The 25617-nt window shown below is 40.2% G+C and overlaps 1 protein-coding gene across 1 annotated transcript in view; it reads left to right on the plus strand.

Annotated features, from left to right (window-relative positions):
* The window catches only part of MYOM1 (myomesin 1), a 72142-nt gene extending 46868 nt beyond the window's left edge, over window positions 1–25274 (plus strand). The window contains exons 22-37 of the mRNA XM_065628789.1: window positions 3773–3929; window positions 4824–4930; window positions 5052–5096; window positions 8905–9041; window positions 9878–10022; window positions 10647–10706; window positions 10963–11030; window positions 11598–11711; window positions 12395–12482; window positions 13228–13266; window positions 13360–13465; window positions 15324–15487; window positions 16912–16948; window positions 17259–17281; window positions 18901–18956; window positions 24258–25274. Coding sequence (XP_065484861.1) covers window positions 3773–3929; window positions 4824–4930; window positions 5052–5096; window positions 8905–9041; window positions 9878–10022; window positions 10647–10706; window positions 10963–11030; window positions 11598–11711; window positions 12395–12482; window positions 13228–13266; window positions 13360–13465; window positions 15324–15487; window positions 16912–16948; window positions 17259–17281; window positions 18901–18956; window positions 24258–24551 — 1640 coding nt within the window. The 3' untranslated portion in view covers window positions 24552–25274. The remainder of the gene's footprint in view (window positions 1–3772; window positions 3930–4823; window positions 4931–5051; window positions 5097–8904; window positions 9042–9877; window positions 10023–10646; window positions 10707–10962; window positions 11031–11597; window positions 11712–12394; window positions 12483–13227; window positions 13267–13359; window positions 13466–15323; window positions 15488–16911; window positions 16949–17258; window positions 17282–18900; window positions 18957–24257) is intronic.
* The last annotated feature ends 343 nt before the right edge of the window (window positions 25275–25617 follow it).

The raw sequence follows: 25617 nt of genomic DNA on the forward strand, positions 1-25617 counted from the left end.
TGATACCTGCTCGTGCCTGGAGAAACAGTCAGGGTTTGTTTGGGATGGTATCGACTGCGAGGTGTGGAGCAGATGCCACCAGTGAGAATCATTTCCCATTCCCATCCTGGCTGCCTCAGGAGCGTTACCCCCAGAGTCTTTCCCTGTTTCTGACTCCCAGGTCCATTTTTACTTCTCCCATTCCTGCGGCAGCACTGGCCCAGCTCCCATAAATACCTGGTCCTTACATCCAGGATGGTAAAAATCCCATGAAGCCTTGAGTTAGCTCTTAGTGAGGCTCTAAGTTTAGAAATCTGAAAAAGGAGGTCTGAAGCTGGGTGCACAAAAGAACCGAAAGACTTGGAGTGGGAAGACTGGGGTGACTGCTAGTGAGGCTGGGATGGGAAGAAGGGACTGGAAGGAGTAGATGGTAAGTTGAAAGGGTGTAAGATTGGGATATGAGGACAAAAAAGAATAAGTGTGTGAGTAAGAAGGCCTTGGGACAGGATATTTCAAAAATACAGAAGCCATAATTTCAGATCTACAAGCCACTGAAGCACTGGGGCTATTTCCATCACTTGCAAGTGGACCAAGGCAAAACTTAAAAAATTATTATTGAAAACAACTTTATATAGCAACCACTTCTAAAAGGAGAATCAAATCAGTATTAGTACTAAAATTTCTGCTTTACTAATCCATTTTCTTTGAGGGTTAATAGCTATATGTCATACTTTTGATAAAAACTTGTTATTATAACAATATTCAAGTGTACTAAATAAAGGATTAATTGCCATTACAATTCCAAAAAAATACAAATGTAAACTCTTGCGAAGATGATCATCACGACAAAAAAAAAAAATCATTCAGCATTTTCAATGTTCACTCAAATGTGGTGCTTGCCCCACCTGGCAATATGAACTTGAGCAGAGCATTTGGTTTACAGACCTCACCATTAGAGAAGATACATCTCAGGATGGTGGCCATTTTGCAAGCGAGGCTCATGTTCAGAGGTGTAATGTCTGAGGGATCACAGGAAAGTCAGGGTTTGGCCCAGTGAAATCTCAGCTGAAAATTATTTACTTGTACAAATCTGGCTGACCTATATTTTGAGCTGAGATCTGCAGATATGGCATCCACCAAACTAAGCTTCTTAAAAGCATTAAGAAAGGACAAAATGCTTATTAAAAAAAATATTTCAGAGAGCAGTCTTTTGGGCAGGTTTCCACCTTTCTCACTCAAACCACACAAGTCTCAAGAACAATCATACCATTTTTTTAAACTACTGCAAATCTTTTGTTCTTGACCAATGAATGCTGCCTTTATTATAAGATCTTGGCTGGAGACAAAATATTGTCAGGTCTCTCTAAACAATTCCTGCTGGAACGTTGCTTTTGGCAAATGTGTAAAATTGCCAGACAACTGAGCTTTCTAACCAAAGAATGTAAGTAAATAACACCCTGAATGAAAATATTTGTTTTAATACAAGAGGCATCAATTTTCTTTATTGGGTTATTTGTAAATACAATGATGAGATACTCTTATTGGAAAACCATATTTATTTTTTACAGTTATCTTTAAAAATTACATGAAAAACTCATCCACATAAATGAATATCAAACCAGGCTGCTTTTGAGCTGTAACTTTGTCTTTAGACAAAAGCACTTCAGTGTGTGGGGCTCTCACAGAAAGTAGGGGAAATCCAAGAGTAGACTGCAGCTTTTCCCCATTGCTCCCCTTAGTCCTTGTGCATCTTGCTGCAAACCAAAATTAGATTCTCATCCTGCTTCAGTCACTTGAGAAGGATTTGAACCTCAGAAATGAAGGAAACCCTGTCCTACTCAACTTTTCTGACTAGCTATGTTCAAGATGATGCCATTAACTCCAGTGTTTTGAAGCTGTCTGCTTGATCTTCATGTTATCACTTTCCTTTCAACATAATAAAATGCTCAGATAAATGGAGAATTGATATGACATCTAAATATTTTATTTCTTATGATGACTTCAAGAGAAGCTCTGGATGATATGTAGAAACCACCAAGTGATATAGAGGAGAGAAATTAAGACTGCTACTATAATGGCAGCATCTTTGGTTCCACTTTGTAGGACAGGTGGAGACCTCTGGTCAGTAATTTTAAAAGATTTTTTTGTTCTTTTTACTTATATAAATATTAGAAGTAAACGCCGTCGTCACTTCTGGAAATAAATGCTATGCAGTGTTATGTTAATGACAATACTTTAAAACAAATATAAAAGATTCTGCCCTTTTAGTGGACTTTCTGGCTGTAATTCTTTGCACATAAGCTGCCATCAAAAGATTCATGTGTTAATGATCTATAGGACCCTAAACGCTAATGAGATGTCAGGTGATGAATTTACATGTAATAAATTATTAAAAATTTGTAAATATGCAGCTGCCTAGTAAAATATTTGTAGACCTTAGACTTAGTTTATCGTATATTGGTAGTTAATGTGCTTTGTTACTGTGAGGGCTGGTAAATAACAGTACCAAAATGGGAATATTTATCTTATCTTTCATTAAATGGTTATGGCAAATTATAAAGACTAAGCAAGCTGGGTGTACACAAATTGTTATTACAGGAGCTACTCACAGTGCTGGAGAGGATATGTATAGTATTAGGACGATGAAACACAGAAATCTCCTTGTATGCCTGAGGCTTATTAAGAATTATGCTGAAAATAAAGCATTTAATCTCCATGTCAGGAATAAGGCTCTTGTTTTTACGGTACAATACTTTGTGGACAAAGCGTGTCATTAGCATTCCGGGCAGCCTGGAATTGTCTTAAGCTCAGTAATATAACACGAGTGCCCTATTCAGATGCGAGATCCAGCTCAGAGCTGCTCGGAAAAAGAGGCTGGATCTTCTCCAGCACCTCTCAGTGCACAAGCTCTCCCTGACATCCTCAGGCAACTTGTTGAAATGAAAGTTAATGCCACAAATGACAAGCTTGCCGAGCCTCCTGAATCCCAGACGAAATTCCCTCAGCTTCACTGGAGTGCGAGAGGGCAGGATAGAGATGCCTTCAGGTTTCTAATCTGGGATTCACCCCCAGGGCCTTTTAAAGGACAAACTGGGTCACTTTATCCAGCTCAAGGACTGTAGGTACTGGCAAAACAGAGTGGGTGACTTAAGCAGCTAATTGCAAATATTCATTCCCTTTGTGGGTCTGGAGTTAATGCTGCAGACGGCGGAAGGGCGGCATGCCAAGTACAGCAATTAAACCAACCTCCCGGAGTGAAGCCAGAGTCACTGAAAATGTGCCTCTGTTGCACGAGTCCTGATGGGGCAACTCAGCTGTTTCCTCTTCAGCCTCCTGCACCTCTTCAAACACTTCCACTTGCACACAGTATTTGCTTTAGAGCTCTTATCTAATTAAGAAATAAGAAATTCATGCTGCATAATGAAAGTTCTGACTGCTCCTTGCCATGGAAAATGTTGCTATTTAATATTTTAAACATTTAGTGGATTTAGAGGCTTACTTTTTTTTTCCCCTTTGGGTTTTTCCAGGGTATCATAACTCTCATGTGTGCTTAGACTTGCACAAATAAATCAGTTGATTTATGATGCCCTTTCATCTGTTCCTTATTTTTATGGATTAGAATAAGAACTGTTCTTGTGAATGAAAGACCGAGGATGCCAATGTTTGCAGCAGTTTATGTGCTGACCGGTAAAATGGCAAGGATCTGCTTAATCTGCCCTATGAATGATATCTATATAAATTTTTTTTGCTGGCTTCTCTGAGAAAGTGGAATCACCTTGTTCTGATCTTTCAGGAACCAAGGAAGTGGTGGTTGATGTAGATGACAATGGAGTAATTTCCTTGAACTTTGAATGTGATCAGATGTCTCCAAACTCTAAGTTTGTTTGGTCCAAGAATTATGAACCAATTGAGGATGACTCTCGTCTGAACATCGATACCAAAGGCGGAAAGTAAGAACCTTTGGGGGGACCAATGCTCACGTGTTTTAGAGATCTAGGATGGCCACAGAAATCCATCGTTTTCAACATATGACCTCAGTAAAAGCTACACCTTCCTCTGTTACTGGAAGGCTACTTTATGAGTATGTTATTCTCCAGCAAGTCCGTATGCAGACCATTTGGAAAAGGTAGCTCACACAGAATGAGTCAGGCCTCCTGTTTAGGCAATCGAGTTATGTTTGGGCATAGGGAGAGAAAATTTGTGTTCTCTTGTCTTGTAGCCTGTCAATCAAGGCAAATTATTATTATTCCTACTGTTATTATTTTAAATCTCCAAAGGATAAAATTATCTGGCTGCTTGCAAAGTGTTTTTACCATATAACACTGTCACAGTCTTCGGAGATGCTGGAGTAAGCAGGACTCTCTTCTGACAGTGTCACCAAGGCCTGATTTGGTAACTTCTATAATGCTCTACAAGCCTACTCTGTTTCTTCAGGCTTTTAACAAAGGGGAAGAAATAGCAAATGCACAGGATCAGCCTACGAAGTACTTATGTGCCCTTCTAGTTATAGAAACCATACAGAAAGAAGTCATGGCTCTTGGTATTGCATGTGAAAGTTGAACCACCCTGTACTTACAGTATCCTTTCATGCTCATCAAAGATTTGACAACATGCTTTTAAGCATGCTTGAGCTAGGTTAAACTAGCTATCTCCAGTGCTTTGGGCACTACTTGAGAGTTGTGCCATCTCGATTTGTACCACACATGGTAGGATCCACCCTGATTTATATGTGCCAGAGCCCCTCACTTGCTTGTTCAATCAGAGCAAAAGCTAATAAAGGGGTTTGCTTCAGACTGATCTCACCTTTTTATCCAAATGCTTTTTTTTTTTTTTTCCCCCTAAAGGTCAAAAGCAATCTTCAAGGATCTTGGAGAAGATGATTTGGGAATTTACTCTTGTGTTGTTACAGACACTGATGGAGTTTCATCAAGCCACACAATTGATGAAGAAGGTAGACATAATGTCTATTAAGCATGCCTGGTTTGTTTTCACATCTATTTTTCCCTGCTACTGTGTCTCTCAGATCCATAAGGCATACACACCTTATATTACTTCTTTTATGTCTTTTGCAGAAATGAAACGCCTACTTGCTCTGAGTCATGAACGCAAATTCCCAAGTAAGTGAATCAAATGTCTGTAGGGGAGTTTCACATGCAGTGGCGTGTCACAAAGCTCCTGCCACCAGCAAGTAGGGAAGTCACTGTAGTAATTTCAAGTTAAAGTGGTTTTGAATTGAAAATCTAAGGTTCCTTTCCCCCCGCCACCCCTCTTTCTTGCAGTACATTTGTGTATTACTGATGTTCTTCCTGATCTATTGCAGGCTACTGGTCTAGGCAGATCTCTATAACAGTTGGAAAATAGTAGCCCATTGGCTTTGTTTCTTCTGCAGAACAGCCTTTTATACTTATTCAGCATACCTAACCAAATTTGAAAACTTCTATTTGAAAAATTGTCTAACTTTACTCCAACTGAAATTAGCATAAGTTAAATTTAAGGTTAACAGAGCAGGAAACTGTAGTAAATTCAGTTGTAATTATCTATATATACAGAATTTTCCTGCTGAATTTCATTCCCTCCCTCTTTCCTATAACACTTGACAATATGAACATCCTGCCTTCTGCTCGGGGTGGTATTTTTGTCAACTCCGCAGACCTCCCATAATTTTGTGATATCCTGGTAGTAGCACAACTTAGTTATTTTCATTGGAATGTAACTTCAATAACTGAAAAAAATATTAAATTGGATTGTATAATGAATCCTATTGCACAGAGCAAGATTAGACCTAAACCTTGTCTCATCTTCTCCCACTACATTTTCTTCTTCATTCCAGGCACTGAAACTCTTGCGTATTTTGTAATATGTTCAGCTTTGTGCACACACTGTTGACACCTCTGCCCACTCAGCCCACAATGCACCTCTCAGCACAGTCAAAGCTTGGCCACAGAAACGGCCTGTCTTTTTGCCACATCATCTCTCTTTGTCATTTCCTTCTGTGATTTTCTCACATAAGCTCTACTCAGCATATTGTATCACCTTTTGACAGCTTATTGACAGCTCATGCATCTCCTTGTTTACTCCCGCTTCTCCCAGTTGTTTCCTCCTAATTGTATCTTCATGCTGAAAGTTAGTCATCACAAAACCTTACTGTTATCAAACATCCTTACTTGCCCCAACCCTTCTCTTCTGAGTGCGCTTCTACCATCCGTGTTCATAACTAATGTCACAAAATAAGCTCCTCGGGATACAGACCATGTCTTGTCTTTTGCATCATGTTAGGTAGCTGTACACTTCTAGCTGTGCATGAACGTCCAGGAAGTCACTGCAGAATGCATCCTCAATGAAGAAAACGTTTTACTAGGACCTTTGGACACCACAAAAAAAAAAAAAAAAAAAAAGGCAAATAGGGGTTAAGATACACCTGGTTACGTCTATGAGGCTAGAAAATTAATAATGAGCTCCCGTAGATCAACATGAAACTTTAGTCATATCTACAGATAATCTGTTTGAGGATTACTCAAATTCTCTTTAAAAAATAGCTGTTCTGTTCTGGTTGCTAGGCATTTCTGATTCATCGCAAGCTCTGGCATGTTGCTTCATTTGTACTTCTGAACTGCATTTAATTGTAACTTCTGCTCAGAAACATCTGCAGCCAGTAGCTCCATGGGAAAATGTGTTGCTTGAATAATGCAGCCTTACAGAACACAACTATGTATGGGTGCAATAGTGTATTTGTGCTGGGTAAAAACAAATTGTTCCAACTCTTCAATGTAGCAACAACCGGAGGTCTCCTTGTCAAGTGCTTTCTGTAATTTGTGATGCTATACAAACAGGATGTAAAACCTTGTAAGCATGATGGCTGGAAAATACCTAAAGTAGTTTTCAGTTAGTGCTTAGGGAAATATTTTATAATTTTAAAATTTTTTGCTCGTGGAGGACTGTAACACAGACCGGTTCCTTTGGGCTGGGGAGTGAACAGCCTTTTCACAAGAAGAATCCTTTTGCATCGTTTCAGCCATTTATTTAACAGCTTCTGAGATACTTTCCTCTCTTCCATGTTAGACTAAGATATTCAGAGTTAGTCACATGCAAATTAAATGGGGGGTTAAAATTGCCATAGAGCTGACAGTGAGACAAAAGCAGCACAGCCTGATGTCTATTCACACCCTCTCCCCCTTGTTTCCACTGGCTCCTGTAGCTTTTCCGTCTCTTTATTTGGAGAAATTATGCAAGATTATGAGCAAGGTGATGCACTGGGTGAGGAAGCTTCATGGGGACCATATGCACTGCTGGGGCACCCTCCTAAGGGGTTGATTTTTGCCCTGCTCCCTCATGGTAACACAATCCCTCCTCTCTCTGGTTAAGCCTCTGTCTTTTTCATAATTTTATATATATATATATATATATTTCCCCTGTGACTGTTGCCTCACCTCCCAGAAGGCTTATTTTAACAAGAGACAGGTTCTGTGCCACTCAGGCACCAAAAGCGTACATGTAGGTTTGCAAGGGCGTAGGTGTGGGGAAGGGGTGAGTGTGGGCAAAGAACCTGTGGGGAGCGCTCACCCTCTTTTGTTTGGCAGTGGGGTAGGATGGCAGCTCTGCTCCAGAAGGCACCCCAGTCATTTAGGGCAGTGCAAATAGAAAGATGAGAGGAATTAGACACTACCTCAGTCCCAGTCCTCTTTTGCTGTAGCTGGGCCTTTGCATATACAAAGTAGGATAGGATAGAATAGAATAGAATAGAATAGAATAGAATAGAATAGAAATAAAATAGAATAGAAATAGAATGGAATGGAACGGAATGGAATGGAATGGAATGGAATAGAATAGAATAGAATAGAAATTTTCAGTTGGAAGGAAAAACAACCCTGTTCTGGGATTTGTCTGGGAGGAGGTGTCTATAGTTACACTATCACTAGACTACATCATCAAGCATTTTGCAATGTGCTTGTACACTGTCCTCAGCTGTTTCATGTGACACCCTTGCAATGCAGACTTTACACTGCTGTGAAAGTGGAGATTAGGGTAGAGTTCACACACAGCATACATACTCCCTAGGGTATGATTTTGCTGAAAATTTTTGCATCTGCTAAGAAAGCTAAAAATGATGGAAGCCAATAAAATAAGCAATATGCCCCAATAGCAGAGTCTAAATGCTCATGTTTGATGTTGCCAATTAAGATATCTTAACAAAAAGTTAAAGTGAAAGCAAGCTGAGGAATTTTACTAAAAAGAACAAGAAAAAAACCAACCAAACAAACTAAAATTACCTGCAGTACACTTTATATTTCTTTTTTTCCTGCTAACACAAGGAATTGTTCTATATGCAGGGGATTTCCATTATTATTCCATACGTAAACAAAATGTACTGGAGAGACTGAAGGTGTGTTGTGACACCTCGTGAATTCTGGGAGATGGAGGTTCCACCCAGCAGAGGATCAGAGTGCTTACAAATATCTCCCAACCTGCAGCTCAGCAGCTGACTTTATGATCTGGCTTCATGCTTTGGGTTTTTTGGTTTTTTTTTGTGCTGAGTCAGTTCACTGTCTTACCACAGCATTGCTAAGTGACTCATTAACCGTGGATCTGCGCTATACAGACTCACACCACGTTGCAGAGATACTCGCAGTTTACCTTTGAAACAGATTTAGCCTTGTATTAAGATGGAGGGGCATCGGCATGACTTAAATCCTGAACACTTCCAGTCTGGACAGACCTAGTGATTGAAGGATTGAAAAATTAATTCTTGTCTGTCATCCTGTATATATATGAGTAGAGAGGTGTTCTGTCCATATGAAGAGCTATCCTAAGCTAGTTACCTTGTATACAGTATCCAAGTCTGAAAGAAAGAAGCGGCTTTCTGATTATAAAAGAAAAGAGTTGTTACGGCACAGGTATATGCTTCATTCTTTTCTTTCTTCTTTGTAGCTGTCCCACTTGCCTCTGAGTTGGCAGTAGAAATTTTAGAAAAAGGCGAAGTGAGATTCTGGTTGCAAGCTGAAAAACTGTCTGGCAATGCAAAGGCCAACTTTGTATTTAATGATAAAGAGATTTTTGATGGAGAGGTAAGCCTTTTCAGTGCTCACGTGTTTGCATTTTTATGAGTATCAATGAGTATTAATGTCTCTGTCTCCAACATGCTTCCAACTATTGTTCCACACTAATGCATTTTCATGAGAAATAACATGTCATTGAAAGGATCATGAGAAAGACTTTGTCCATAGTTCTGAGCTGCAACTGAATTCTACTGGATGCGGCTTATAAAGTGAAGTCAAATGACTTCCCACCAGCTTTGTGAGTACCACGTGTTCTCTTAACTAGTGGGGACCATAGGAGTTCCTGCAATAAGGGAGCAGGTAAGCAACTATTGTGGTCTTCAAGAAGTCACTGCAGTATCCCAGATTCATCCTGTCTCCTCCATCTATGGCCCCTGCATACCCTTGTGCTCAGTTCTTACTTCTCTTTATTACACCAAGAAAAGAAACCCAAGTGGTTGTTTCCAGCAGCAGAACTTGTTACTCCCAAGACATGACATGGCATGCTTTTGTTGCAACACTGATATCAGGTAGAAGGTAGAGATGGAGCTTTCTACACAAAACCTTATAAAAATATAATCATCCTCAAAGAATTATTATGAAGAGATGCAAATCTAAACCTTTCTAATAAAGAAGAACACAGTAGTCACCATACAACAGGAATATCACATGTTTGTATAGCATCAGTAAATAGGCTTCGCCTTTAATTGATTTCTTATTTCATTTTACGTTTAAAGCTGGAGCTAAAGATAGTGGGAGTCTGAATAGAGAAAACAAAATTTCAGCTAAAGATACTATATAATGTTTGACAAATATTTTCTGACTCTGACATCCATTAACTGTTGCTTTACTCTCCATTCCTGAAGAAATATAAAATGAAGGTGGACCGTAACACTGGCCTTATTGAAATGATTATGGATAAGCTCGAGGACAAGGATGAAGGCACTTACACTTTCCAACTGCAGGATGGAAAAGCAACCAATCAATCCAGCCTTGTCCTCATTGGTGATGGTAAGCTAATCTATACAGCATGGTAGGCTGGAAAAATTATACGGAGGCTACTTTAGTTGTCACCTTCACTTTGCACTGTTTTCAATACCAATAGCTGTTCCAGTGGTTTTTCACATCACAGTGCTTGCCTGCCTCATACAGGACAGCACATGTGTGTGAACTGGTATTTTTTGAAGTGCTGGGAGGAAGGGGAATTGTTATAGAAATGTAAAATATTGCAGCCTGTCAGGGTTTACTTTTCTATGGATGGAATAAAAATTTTGCATGTAAAAAGCCCATTCAGGTGGGAAGAAGTAGCTGCACCTCTCAGAGCACAAGCAGCTTGCTGACGCTGCTGCTGCTCATTTGCCTTCCTACCAAGAGTGGAAAGTAGCTTTATGATTGGGGATTACACTTCATCAGACATGACACATCAAACTCCTGATGACTACAAGCACCTAGGAAGGTTGGGTTAACTATAATCAGCTTCTGACACTTCGAAATGTTCAGTGAAAACCTGACCCTATGGCAAGATTCTCATTGACCTCCAAGGGACAGAGCTGCACCTGTTATAGTGACGTTCAGTACTGTACAAATGGCACATGATGTTTAACCATAATATTTCTTGCTGATTTTAATTCCTAGTATTCAAGAAGCTGAAGGATGAAGCAGAATTTCAGAGAAAAGAGTGGCACAGGAAACAAGGTGATAATACAGATATTTATAAGAATCTCATATGTCTTAGTCTGTTAAGAGTTTGTTTATATTTACATATGTTGATTTGAAAGAGATATTTTTTGTTCTGTTATATAGTTGCTTACCTTCTGAAGGAGAAATAGGAAAAATAGAACCCCATTAAAATATGACAGTATTCTTGTTAAGAAAAATACATTTGTCTTTGGCCTTATATCATGAATACCATTGATGTGACCTTTAAAAATGTATCTGTAATTTTAAACAGGTCCTCATTTTGTGGATCAGCTAGGATGGGAAGTTACTGATGAATGTAATGTGATGTTGAAATGCAAGGTAAGGGGCAAGGAAAACATTGAGTACAATGTTCAAAGCACTTTGACCTACCACTACTTAGATGGTGAGGGTGGGAAGGGACTAAAGACATGCCCTTTGCCTGTCTGCTCTCAAGAGCATATTGGATAGCGGCACAGCTGCTGGAGGCTAATCATGCTGGGGTGACTGCTCATCGCCTGTAACAAAACACCTTGGAAAATAGCTTCAACTTTTTCCTTCAGGTCTGTGAGCCACCCACCCACCCAGGAAAAGGACAAGTCTTTGTGAATCCTGGGACTTGCTCATTTTTGGCCAGTTTATGTGTGTAGAAATCCCCTGGACAGGACCCACTGGTTCCCTGGGGTCTCTGACGCTGTTGGCAATTCTTTTCTCTCTCTTTTTATCCCTGCTCTTTTCCCTCTTGCATCCCCCATTTTAAAATGGAGGCCTGCAACATCTCACTGCAACCAAGATGTAAAACGTGTTCTTCCTTTATGAGAGACTTGAACAGGCTAACCCATGTGATGCTGAGCTCCTCTGCACAAATCAAGAGAATAATTACGATGTTTTTGTTTTCATCCATCTTAGGTGGCTAATATTAAGAAGGAAACACACATTGTATGGTACAAAGACGACAGAGAGATAATGGTAGATGAAGAACATGATTTTAAAGATGGCGTGTGTACTCTGCTGATATCAGACGTGAGTGACTGTCCTTGTTAGCCCTCAGCTAAAGTTAGTGTTACGAATTCAGATGAAAGATACAATCTAATCTGATATTTCAGCAGAACAATCAAAAAAGGATGTGGGTTTTAAAAATGGAAAAAACTCGCAAGGCATCTGTGTTTTAGCTAAGCAAATGTCTATCTATAACTGCTCATTCAGATTTTCAGGAAATGATGACAGAAGAGATAATAAGCTTGTCACTTCCTTTGCATGTCAGTTTAACAACAGAACGAGAACACATTTGTGTTGTGAATGGCATTTGGAAAGCGCTTGTCACTCAGGCTTTCGGAGGACAACCCTCTCGAAGTCACCAAAGAGGTCTGGTCTGTACCCAGCCTTGCCGCAGGCTCGGGCTGTGACCTGGCTTCACCACTTTACCTCTTTGCTCTCAGTTCTTTGGATGAGGAAGGGATGAACTCTCAGGGTCCCCTGGGGCTGAGGGCTCCCCCACAGCTGGAGGCCAGGACCCCCCAGCCCAGGCCCATCCCACCACCCCAGCCAGGAGCAGGGCACCTGGGGGGCAGCGGGGCAGCACCAGCCCCGGACATCCAGCACCTCCCTAGGGATGGCGATGGGACATCAGCTGGGTCCAGGAGTAAAACCTAGATTTTTCCACAGTCACTATTCTGAAAGCTGATTTTACTGTTACAATATTGCAGTTTTCTAAGAAAGATGCTGGCACATACGAAGTCATACTGAAGGACGACAGAGGAAAGGACACCAGCGAGCTAACGCTCAAGGACACAGGTCAGAGGCACCTTCTGCACGCTGGCAGCCACACCAGCTGACAGCCTGGCTGCTCGCCTGCAAGCAGGTTCAGGGTAATGCAGGCAACTGCGTGTGTCACCTTCCTGCGGCATTGTTCCTCCTGTGTATAAGATCATCTCGTCAGAAAAACTGAGATTTTTTCAGTTCAGGTTATATTTGAATGCAGCCTATGGATTTGGATTCTGTATAATTTTGGGAGAATACAATGACTAACACTAAGCAAAATGGTAACAGGTTTCCTCAGAGGACCATCGGTAGTGTAATTCTACAAATGTAGAAAGAAATTAGAGAACTAGGCAATTTTAAAAGACTTCACATTTTTATTATGTTTTGCTATTCATTTATTTATGGGACTTTCCACTCATGGTGACTATAATATTTTTTAAATTTCACTTATGTTTCCAAGCCAGGGGAGGAAAACATATCTATTAGAGTGTATATGGATGGATTAGCATTCCAACTGAATAACCTAATTTCCATCCCCCCTCCCAAAAAAAAAAAAAAAAAAAGTTTTGTTCAGCTGCGGCAGTATTCATCAAAGCTGCTGTTAAATGAAGTCTGGACATCATGGAATTACTTAGATTTCTAATATGCTTTGTAAGGTAGGTCCAATTTCTTTTTCAAACCTACTGGAGAGAATATTTCAGAGCCAGTACTTGCCCTATTATTGACTGTGCTTGAGCTGCAGACACAGAGTCTTAGTCTCTGGATTTTGTTTCCACAGCTTTTGCAGATCTGATGAATGAAGTATGCAGAAGGATTGGTAAGCACTTAATTCTCTCTCCAAATGAATGGCTCATTGTGACACACAGTGAACGGCTGCATGGCTACATTATGCCGTGTGCTCTTCTTTCAGCTTTATCTGCGACAGATCTGAAAATCCAGAGCACAGCTGAGGGTATCAGACTGTACTCCTATGTTACTTACTATGTGGAAGATCTGAGAGTAGGCTGGGTGCATAAGTAAGTATGCAAAAGCTTTGCAAAAGTCACTGCAATTTTGTTTTTATAGACTCAGAAAGCATCTGTGTATATGAGAGAGAAGAGACCTAGGTTTCTTCTCATCTCTCATGAGTCCTTCTCTCATATGAGTTAGTTTCAGTGAATTCCATCCATGTGAAACCAGTATGAGAGTGAGGTGGTGGTGGTGCAAGGCCATACTGTTGTTTCCCTCATGGGACAGAAAGTCCTATGCCTTGGGATGCTGTCAGGGCTGTACTGCTTCAGAGCATTTCGCACCTCCTAGATGGGAGCTGCATCTTTCCCTGAATCAGTTTTAAGGAGTGATGCAAATACAACCTGAGACTGACAAGATTTAAAAGAGGCCAGCACCATGGGTTGAGAGATACCTACCCTGGAGGTCTGCTTGTCTAGAAGCCACAATTCACAGGAACTGGGACAAGTGGGCACCTCCTCTTAACGCATGGCTCACATATAGGAGGTAAAGCAAGTTTCAGCACGTGCCTGGGGCAGTAAAATCCAGACAGTCCTTCCTGTGTGCACTATGAACCTAACCAAGACAGACAGAAATACTGCGATTTTTGAAAAGATTTTGAGTGCCCAGCTCCCCATAAAATTAATGGGAGTTGCATACCCAGATCCACCAGACAGCTTTGAATTCTCAGCCAGTGCACCCAGCATGCACTGGAAAACCCAGAGAAGTAAACAACTTAGATTTAATTTAATAGTAATAATACATTTGAATCACTTCAAATCTGTTATTACTACTCTTGCTGCTTCGCTTCCTGTGGACATGGTAGTAATTAGTCTTCAGCATGGAATCTGAATTACTGATTTCTCAATAAAAGTCATGTAAAGGAGGCACAGAATACTCAGGCTGTGCTGTAGCAGTCTGGCTGTAATTATTGACCCTGACACTAACCAGCAATGCTGTCCAAAAAATGACAACAGTTTGAGGTTTTCATGTTTCTTGGCACCCATTTTGACCTGGTACTGTCAGGAGTCCCAAGCATTTCAAAACTGGAAATGAGTATGAAGTATTCTGGATTTCTCTTTCTCTCTTAATTCGCTTTTTCTCTCTTAATTATCTCTCTCTCTTCCTATCTCTCTTTTCTCTATTTAATTTTTAGAAACTAATTTAATCTTGAAGGACATCAAATTAATCTGTTAAAAATGTTCTTTGACCCTCTAGTATATTCGAAGTTATCAGTTTAAAGATAATTAGTGGCTGATATCTTTTGCTTCATCCAGGGTAATTAGCTGCTTAGCTAGGAAGCTGAGAAATTGTGGTTTGTTTCTTGGGTTTTTTGGTTTGTTTGTTTGTTTTTTGGTTTGGTTTGGCTTGGGGTTTTTTGTGGGAGAAGATATACTTGCATCAAAGAATGTTTAATTGTAAATGCCAAAACATAACAGAGTGTCAGAAAACATTCCAACCAGCAAACATCATTTGTGACAAAGCGAGGGGTTTTGTAGGTACAGCCCTAAATTTCGTTTTGCCAAAGCAGAAATAAACTTGTGCTAAGAAGAGAACATGAACATTTGAGGATGCATGGATTACCCTTCAGAAGTCTGGGTTTTAAATTTGTATACCTCTTGTGTGCCTCACGCCATAGGCTAAGATGCATAACCTTGCTGCAAGCTTTGAGGAGAGCTAGACCTTGAACACGAAAAGACTGTCACATCAATTCTGCCCCGTGGGTCCAGAGCTTTATCAAGAATTCAAAAGTTTCAAAATATGGTGGCATACCATAGCACCTTGGAAATCATCTAGTAATTGCAGACATACTCAGTGACTCATCATGAGCAAAACCCTTTTATACTCCAGTAAAATGAAAGGGTGACATCGTTTTGTATTTTTCAGTGATACTCAGATTAGGTTTACAGACCGAGTGAAGACTGGTGTCACCGGGGAGCAGATCTGGTTACAGATCAATGAGCCGACTCCACAGGACAAAGGCAAATACACAATGGAGCTCTTTGATGGTAAAACAGCGCACAAAAAGACAGTGGATCTTTCTGGACAAGGTAGGCCATTCCTGCTGCTAAATCAGCTGTACGTGGGCATTATAGCGTGGTTGGGCAGGAGCGTCTACAGCAGGATCTTGCCAAGACCTGTTACCCTTTGGGTTGTAGGGTCTATGTATGTCCCCAGCAGCCAGGCAGTGTTTGTGGGGACAATGCAATTTGTTTTCCCCAGACTGTGCTCTCAAGTCATAAATTGCAAACATATTTTTCCTATTCCAAATACTCACTTGCAGTTCGGCTGCTGAGACATCAGCCCCGTTTCCAAGCTCTCTTACAAAACCCTTTCGTTGCTGGCATTGATTGGCAGTTTTAAATACAAGTTGTCGCACTGCATGCCTTCTGTATCTCTCCTTTCCAAGTAATATTTGGAGAAGGAAGAGAAGGACAACTTTGTTCTCTGACTTGCCTACTGTATTTCTTTGATGGATCTAATAGGGCTCCTTATTCTTCAGAGATGTCAAGGCTGGTTCCCTTCATCAGCATGATGAAGGACTGTTAGGGGAACAGCTAAAATTATTCGGATTGACTGTTGGAAGCTTTTACTCTGAGAGATCTCTCAGATCCTAGGGACCAGATTAACTCCACCCAAACTGCCAAGTTTCCATCCCCAGCCATTCCCATCCCTAAAACTTCACTTTGGGTCTGCAAGCTCTCCCTAATGACAATAACATTATAATCATCTCCACGTTGCTCCTTCCATACTCTCTCTCCACTCTCTGAGAAAAGAGATTTCTTCTTCCCTTTCAAAGCAGAGGCTGACCTCCCACATAGTGGTAGCTTGGCCTGAATTTATGAAGGAGACGACAGTTTGCTGTCTGCTTGGTTCATGGCCATCCGTGTGATGCTTCAGAGCAGATGTAAAAAGTACTTGGAAAAAACAGATCTCTTGTATTCCATAAGCCAGTGGTGTCTGAAGAGGGTTGCATGCAAGATGATTTGCTGGGGTGCAGGAAGGAAATACGAGAACTTCAGTAGTACATCTACATAATTTATAAATAAACACACATATATTGGGGGTGCGTGCTCAAAAAAATTTTAGATAGGGGTGTACGATCAAAAAAGTTTGGGAGACCACTGCTGTAAGCTACCACTTAGCTGGTGTATTGTGGGTTTCTTCCTCTTTTTATGTGAAATTATTTCAGCCTATTGCTCCCCTCCTGTCTCTTAGTCTTAAAGCCTGACTTTCAGAAGAAAAAACAGTGTGTTTATGCGGTCATATCTATATATAATAGTTGCCATACACAAGATAGCCTTCATTAGTTGAACCATTCAGCATTTTAGGGTTTATGCAATATACATGCATCCATCCATTAATACTTCTTTAATGATGTCTACATTTTTAATTTATTTCTACATTTTAAATTTAAACTTCTGATGATTCACCTCTGAGCCTACCTCTAAAATCAACTTTTCTCTTTACAAAGCATTTGATGAAGCCTTTGCTGAGTTCCAGAGATTAAAGTAAGTATTATGTCATCTGAATACGCCAGCCATAAAATAATAACAGTTTTTGTTTGTTTTGTGCTGGACCTAACCACATCCTACAAAACAAATCCTAGTCCTACAGAAGTTTGTAGGAGTTTTGCATGTGATTTCTTCAGTGTAATTCTTATATAACAGTTAGGTAACAAAGGAAAAGCAGTATTGCCAAATGATGAGAGAGATTTTCCTTAACAGATTGAAGTCCATTACAAAGACAAGCTATTTTAAAATCACTCCAAGTAAACCTTAACTGAAATTTGACTTTCTTTTTTGTTTCTTTCAACTCCAGGCAAGCTGCGATTGCAGAGAAAAGTAAGTAGGCCTTCTTTGACAATGGTTGCAATAAACTGTTTATGAAGGTTTTCTTCCTCTCCAGGAAGCTTGTTTGTTGGGAGAGAGAGGGCATGTATAAAAGTGTGTGTGCATGTGCTCATCATAAGATGAATTTGTCCTTACACCAAGGAGAGGCAAGGAGAGTGACCTTTTAGTGATTTAACTTTGCTGCACATTGCAGCTAATCACACTATAGTTATGGGTTATATTGATTTTTCCAGTCTAAGCTCCTGTTCTCACTACCAGTTAGCCTTCTCTAAAAATTATCTTTATTGCTGACATCTCTCATGCATGTTCTTTGCACAAAAGTCACTTTGTTTCCAAAGATGGAGGAAATCACTTGGCTAGTTTTGAACTATCTAAAATGTCAAATGGCTCCTGTATTACACACAGAGATGGGTAAGAAAGTGACAGTAGCTTTTGCATTGCTGAAAGGCAGATCCCTGAATCTCCTGATACTTTTGCCCATGTGTCAATTCCAACACAGCAGCTAAAACAAAAGTATGTAATAAATACTTGAGGAATAAGTCATTAGAATTCAACTTGAATTACTAAACCAGATATCCTTCCTATTTACAGAAAAATGCACAGAAAAATGTAACACATCAAAGTTCTGCCACCACAGATGACATTCAGACCTGTATAAAAATGCGGGCAGAACTGGCATTTGAAAAGTTACTGGGGAAAAATGTCTAGAGAGATCTGAGCCAACTCCTCCTGGACATAGACTCCAAGTAGTGCAGGGTTTGGAAATGTACAGTGATCCCTATGAGTGTCACCTGAGACAGCTTGAAGGGATCAGAAATAGCCGCGCCCTGGGCATTTCGTTTCTAACCCTGGACCATTCACAAGGAGCTGGCGTGTTAACTGATAGAACACAGTCCCATTTCTGGTCTCATAAGGTTATTATCTCTGTGCTCCAGAGCACATATTTTACGGAACACATTAGAGAGGAACATTCTGCATAGTCATTTCCTTCCTCTGCCAGGCTTGACCAAGACTTATAACAAACAAAATCCATATTCCAGAATAAGTGCACCAAAGCCTGCCTGTGATGAGCATATTTGTATTTGTGTCAGATTCCTATGGGACTCTGAGCTTAAAACTAGACCAGATATTGATCTCAGTTACACCCAGATATGTACAAAAGTGGTGGGATTACAGTGCTGCCACTGAGACTTTGCATTTAGATCAAAACATAACCTCCACCACTTTATTAGCTGTCATTCACTTCCTTTTGTAAACACAATGGTTTTGGTTTATGACACTAAAACTTTAGAGCACCCAATAAAAAAATTTGAATTTTTTTGTGCGCTCAGAAGTAACACTGAATTGATGGCAAAATCTGCAGGACACAGCACACACACTTCAATTCTTCTGTGTAACTGATCAACACCAGCTATTAACACATTTTTGCTGTGAATTCAACATTTTTTTAACGTCCACATGGTGTGCTAAGAATGCTGAATAGTTCTCTGCTACTGCAGATATCAGAGACAAGTTGTACATAAATAAGAGGAAAGATCTAGAAGGGAAACAGAAACTGGGTCATAGTCGACTTTAAGACACTAAAGAAAATCATGCTTATTTATTTCCAGATCGTGCACGGGTACTTGGAGGTTTGCCTGATGTTGTCACCATCCAGGAGGGCAAGGTACAGTAAATTAACTGAAACTTTGCACAACAGCCCAGCAGCTTGAATGCCTTTCAATGATGGGAAAATATTCACCTTTTTTTTTTAAAGATTCCATCTTTAAAATCTGCTACATTATTTATTCATCCCCTCCCTTCTGTACATAATTCAGCAGTCTTGCACAGATGGGTTTATGTATTCAGGGCAGTGTCTTTTCTTAAGCATTAGATAAAAGTGAGATGACAATGTGAGTTGAGACTAAAACTCCTTATATAACCAGCTCTTTAAAAATTCATGCACAGGTTTCACAGTTAGATTTTTTTTGTAACAGGGTATCATGGAGGTTTAATTCCTTTTTTACAAGATAGCTAGTCATTCTATGTCTTTTGCAGTTAACTTCCTTGCAGTGTGGCAAGACAGTCACGCCTGTCAAGGCTGGCTTTTAAATGATGTAAAAGTAGTAAACCATAACAACTCAATTCTCATCCAGACAAAAGGAGCAAGTTTTCTCTGTTTCATCAAGGTAAATGAGATGGAAGTCAAAAGAAGTCACCGGATTGTATTAGCAGAGTTTAACCAAAAGATTATTGTAAAACACTCCCAGGAGAACATGGCTACATCAACGCTTGAGCACAGAACAGATTACTCAGAAAGTCAGTTCTCAATCTACCAAACCTTTTGTAGCGTGCTGCTTCTACAAGTTGCTGCTTAATAGTACTGAGACCACAAAGTGCCTGCTCTTCACTTCTCGCTGCTCTACCACTACCCAGTTCCTCTCTACGTGTGTGAATGCTGAAATAGAGCATGTGAATGTCACTGAAAAGCTGTGATGTGACAACCACAGTAAGACAGCTTCCCAATATTTCTGGCTTTATCTGGCAGTAGGTCAGCCGAGTTCAAGGTATTTGATTATAAGCTGAGCAGCAGCGTTAAGAGTCTAAAATCTTGGTCTGAATCGCTTAACAACACTAGATAAAGCTAACAGATAGAAGAATGCAGAAGCTCTGGCAAAATAAACCAGGTTGGCATTACAAAGTGAAATAACATTTAACCTTTCATTAAAGGATTTAGCAGTTTGGAAAATACCGTAGAAGCAAGAAGCATTCATAGGAGCATTCTAACTGCAGGTAGAAGACACACAGAAACAGAATGAATTTGCAGATTCTCAGCTAATAGTGCTTGTGCTTGGAGATAAGGCTCTCATGCTGCTTCGGCAGGGGATAAATTTCGGTGGTTATTATGAGTTTTATGCTTTTGACCAAAAGAGAGTTGATACGAAGCTGACCACGAGCTCACTAAAGGAAAATGTGTAGGGTTTGTAAAAAGGGAATTTGTAAACAATGAGTTGCAAAATCTTACCCAGACACACATTGTCCTTGACAGCAAGGACATTTATGATGTTTGAATAAGTGACTGAAACACTCCCAGAACTCGAGACAAATATCCTTGACCTCATGTTTCTGGATTCAGTAGATGTTTGTTTTGGGAAACGGAGTAGGACAGAGAGTGATCAGGGAAAACGGTGCTTGTCTGGATGGTGTTGGCTCATCTGTCAGTCGTTTGCATACATGCTGAAGAGAGGGCAATGTGATTATCTGTTGTGTAATTCCTGCAAATTGCACAATCATCAAGGATTTTGAAAAACAGTAATTGAGGTAGCAGAGGCCTGGCAATTGCAAGCTTTGATTCTGAAGGCATAACTACAGAGTTATATGAACAGATTGGTATCCCTAGACCGAACTTCCAAGCATATGGGTATCTCAAACTTAAACTTAACGCCATGACTGTGATGCTATTTATTAGCTTTTCACATGTGAGCTGAAGTATATGTATGAGAATAAATGAACCGGTGTTTACCCAGTGTTAATCAAACGGTGCTCCAGACGGCCTAAGAGACTTCCACTGACAGACAGAAATGTTCCTCAGCAGCGCAATATAATTGGAAAAGGCTAAGTGTCAGTTCATATTAGGGAGGAATTTGACCTGACAGTGAATACTAGCATAAGTTTTGTGTACAGCAAGCGAAATTAACCAAATTAATCTGTTTTAATGCAGGCCTGTAAGTGCGTAGGAGGTTTTTTTTTTAAAAGGAGAAGCTTAGGGTTCTGACAGAGAGGCACTTTGAGACCTAGAAGCAACATGTTGCATCCTCCTGCCCACCAACTCTCCATTCTACCCTTCTACCAGGGATAAGTGCCCTCACAGGTAGGATGGAAGAATAGACCAGGTTCCCATGATTGAGCTGCTTCAATTCAGTCATTGGCATCTTTGTCCAAACCACCTCTGAATGTGAGTTTGTGCTAATATGCAAGAGGCACGACAACTCTTGAAATACAATGACATATTTCCTTCTGCCACGTGTACTGCCCTACTCATGATAATCTGCAGTGAATGGCAGAAAAGGTAGTGGGGGACACAAAGAGTCTGGACTTGCAGCTGCTGGTTGCTCCAAATGGACATGCCTCAATGTTGCAGGTCCAGACTTGTTATGGGAACTTCTGTGTGCAGCTCTGAAATACTAAGATCTGTTTCAAAGAGATGGAGTTCACTCATCCAGGGTTTTTTTCAGATAGATCATGTTTCCTGATAGATTTCATTCACTCGCCACAACATGTAGACAGGTTTCCAGTCTATTTTTCCATCACTCAGATAACCATCGGAGCCAGACAACTACTGGAAAAAGGGGATTCTCTTGTAGTGGAAAGGTACCTCTTCCCCTCAGGAGGACAGGACACACTTTTTTTACCAGGATAAGGATTTCAGTTTGAGTACAGTATTATAACCAGGGGTTTCTGTGAGTAAAAAAGATACACATGAGCAGGACAATCTCCTGCCCAAAGAACAGAAAATCTGGAATAGATCTGCAATGGGCACAGACTGAAGCATATGAGGTTCCATCTGAATGTGAGGAGAAACTTCTTTACTTTGAGGGTGCCAGAGCACTGGAACAGGCTGCCCAGAGAGGCTGTGGAGTCTCCTTCTCTGGAGACATTCAAAACCCACCTGGACACATTCCAGTGCGATCTGCTCTGGGTGAACCTGCTTCAGCAGGTGGGTTGGACTAGATGATCTCCAGAGCTCCCTTCCAACCTTAACCATTCTGTGATTCTGTGATATGTGCAGGAACAGTGGGAAATCACTTCTCCTTGGCTAAGGCTCCATAATAATGGAATTCCCTTCAGGAAAACCAAAGATCTCACCGTATATGTAGTGAATTATAAGATACATCTCTGCAGATTAGTAGCTGTAAAATAAATAATAAGAGCTGTGAACATCAAGAGGAGCACCGATGTCAAAAAAAGGAGCTAGTAATGCAAGGTTAAGTAAAATGCAGCTATTTTAAGGAATTATTTAGAAGAAAAAGAGCCATCACTGCTGATTGAATCTCTTTGAATTAAGGAGTACTGACACCACTTCAAACACCTGAGGTTTGAATGATGCCACTAATGGAACTGCCTGGAAATTACATCAGCTGATTAGCATCTTGGAGTGACAGCTGGGGTGACTCAGTGGTGATGTGTTGCTTGCTAGAGAATTGCAAGACAGTAGGAAATACCGAGCACCTGAGGGGACCCATATGTAACGTCTAGCTGAGGCTGAGGGCATGTTTGTGTTGAAAGAGATAAGGAAAAGGGGGAAAAGTAAAACCTCCTGCTTTTCCCTTGTTTTTCAAAAAGATGGATTGGTGTACCGATCAAAACCACATTCATGTTCACAGCAGCAGGCTATGAGAGAAGGCTGTCAACAGCCCCACGCGGTCACCAGCTGTAGGTGCTGCAGGAAATCAGATAGAGACCATTTCCACCAAGGCGTAACCACCTCTTACTTGGAATCTGCCTTTCCTTCAGTACCAAGAATTAAATGTTGTTGATGGAGGGAAGAATTCCCCCTCCCTTTTGTTCTCGTTTTGGTCCTTAGGTGATATGGGATTTATTTGATTTTCATTTTGTTGTCAGAGGTTAAAAAATCTTTCATTTGTATAGAGGTATCTGGTTTTTTGTATCTGCTCATTTCAACAGCTTTCTGGTTATCTGTCTTCTGTCCCATCCTCCACCATCACACTACCAGATAAGAAGCAGAGAGGTGAAGGGAAGGTAGCCTGTTAAATAGATTTCTCACAGTAGATTTTTTTTATGGCAGCCTACAGTGCCAACAATGTAAGTGCTCTTCAGTTGTCTCTATTTTTGATGTATTTTTATCAAAAACCTTAAAAAATGTAAGAGAAACTTGATTCCAGTCAAGTGGAAGCTTGCCCATTTGTTATATATCACTTAGTCCATTCCCAATGAACAACTGAAGACCATTTTCTCTGCAGTAAAAATTCTTCAAGTTCCATTTTAAAAAAATCTCCTTTGAATACCTTTTTAAATTCAGACCAATGTACTATTTAATACTTGGACACAGGTTGATTCCTTCCTAAATAAAGGTCCAGAGAAAGGCCTACATACCACTGAAGTTTCATATGAACATTGTTAACATTTGACTCTATGTGATGTTCATTTTTTGCAAACTCTTTCAAGAAGATTCCCATGGCATTGTGACTGGGGGGAGGGGATTATTTATATGTATTGGTATCTCCCAAACATTAATTTCTCAGCTGACAACAAAAAAAAAGGAGATCTGAACGTTGTGTATCCAGCTGCCAGTGATCTCTCTGACAATGAAGATACTTCCTTCAGTCTGATGGGACTCAATTCAGCCCTTAGGAACATTACTAACGTAAAAGGGAAACACTTACATGAACAGCAAAGAAAGAGGAAAGTCTGTATTGATTTCAGTTAAAAAATTTTACAGGAGTGCATAAGACAATTCAAATCTATTGCAAGAGCTGTCAGGGCATAGCTTTAAAAGATCCTAAATTAAACAAAATATTCCAGGGACACTTTGTTCTTAGTTATTTTAAAAGGTAGGCACACTTTCTTTACTTCTGTGGTAAATATATAGTGAGCTTAACATGAGCAAATCTGTCTGACGGTTCCTCAAATTCTCATTTCAGGTCTAACACACAAATGCAGATACTATCTAATTTTATATTAAACAATATGCATGGAGAAAGATCTACTAATGATTATGAGAGTAGAGAAGAAGGTCCATAAAATATTGATAGGTTTTAATGGAGTTTTTGAATTGAGTTCCTTCTTTTCCTTTATGATACAGAAGACTCTGACAAAAATTATTGATTACTGATGATGATATGCATCCATTTACTAAAAGCAGGAAGCTAAATAGGGGGTTGGAACATTTGGAGGATCAGGCATCAAAAAACAGAGCCAGTATTTACTGACTCTTACTTGTAATTCCTTTTGTGCTTTTTTTCTATAGGCGCTTAATCTTTCTTGCACTGTCTGGGGAGATCCTACTCCAGAGGTGTCATGGCTGAAGAATGAAAAACCGTTTGTATCAGACGCTAACTGCATCCTGAGATTTGAACATGGAAAAAATGTCAGCTTTACCATTTCTACCGTGTCCACACACGACTCTGGGAAATACAGCATTGTGGTGAAGAACAGTTACGGCACAGAGACCAGCGATGTCACTGTAAGTGTGTACATACCTGAGGAAGAGAGACAGTCTGAGCAAGAGAAAACGAAAGAAGATAAGAAAACTAAAGCGTGAATTTAAGACTAGGCAACAGAAGTACGGGGGAGATTTTGGATGATAGGCTGACATAATGTGTGTGTGTAAAAGGCTTTCTGCTTTAGCAGGCAGCCTTGGGTTTTTCCATTTGCTTCAGTTTTGCTTCGAATAGACTTAATTGTGCCAGAGAAAACAGGGCCTTTCATATTTTCTGAGTGCTAACTTCACAGAACCTAGCGGTAGCATCTTCAGCCAGGCCAAATGCATGTTGGCTGTAAACACAGGTCCACCATTTGTCCCTCTTCCTGGGCAGTTTGACCATACAACACAAATGGAAAGGGTGAAGAATCGTTTCAGTGGAGGTAACCTATGAGGTATAATAGATGGAAAGATAAAAAAATGATTGAGGCCTTTTTGAGTAGCAGTTTAGATTTGTTCCAACTTTGGTAAAGTAGCATAGACGGAATGTGTTAGAGAATTAAATTGTAGAGAAATTAGTGCTGATTTTGTCTACATTAAGGCGGCTTTGTATTGCTGTGTTAATTTAGAGAGGCCTTAATATGGGTGTCATTTACATCCATATATATTGTTTAATCTGCCCAAATGGGGTAAAAGTACTGTAACATAAATGAAAATTAGGCTTAGGAGGCCTGAACACTAATGTGTGTGTATGTGTGTGTGTGTGTGTGTGTCTGCAAAACTGTACGAACTCTCCTCTATGTTCACAAATAAACTGGATTCACTTCTTTCCTTCCACCACAAGCTTGTTTCACTGTGTCTTGTTTTACTGGTCACAGCTTTGGTAGTTGTGCACAGTATCTTAGTAGCTTAATGATCTCACCACTGTCATTACCGCTAGCTTCCCTTTAGATCCCTGTTAATCTTCACTTTGCTCTTCACGACAAAACCCACAATGGCATCTCTTCACACCTTTCTGTCCAGACCTTCACGGCATCACATCTCAACTCAACAAGGTATTTTTGCAAATTCAGACACAGGAATAGTCTCATGTAATTCAATGGACCTGCTCATGAATTTTGATTTAAGGGTGTTGGGTAAGCATTTTGTTAGACTGAGAGTGTTTCTTCCAAACTTAACACTGGAG

The sequence above is a fragment of the Caloenas nicobarica genome, chromosome 2 (genome assembly GCF_036013445.1).
Source record: "Caloenas nicobarica isolate bCalNic1 chromosome 2, bCalNic1.hap1, whole genome shotgun sequence".
NCBI classification, from domain to species: domain Eukaryota; kingdom Metazoa; phylum Chordata; class Aves; order Columbiformes; family Columbidae; genus Caloenas; species Caloenas nicobarica.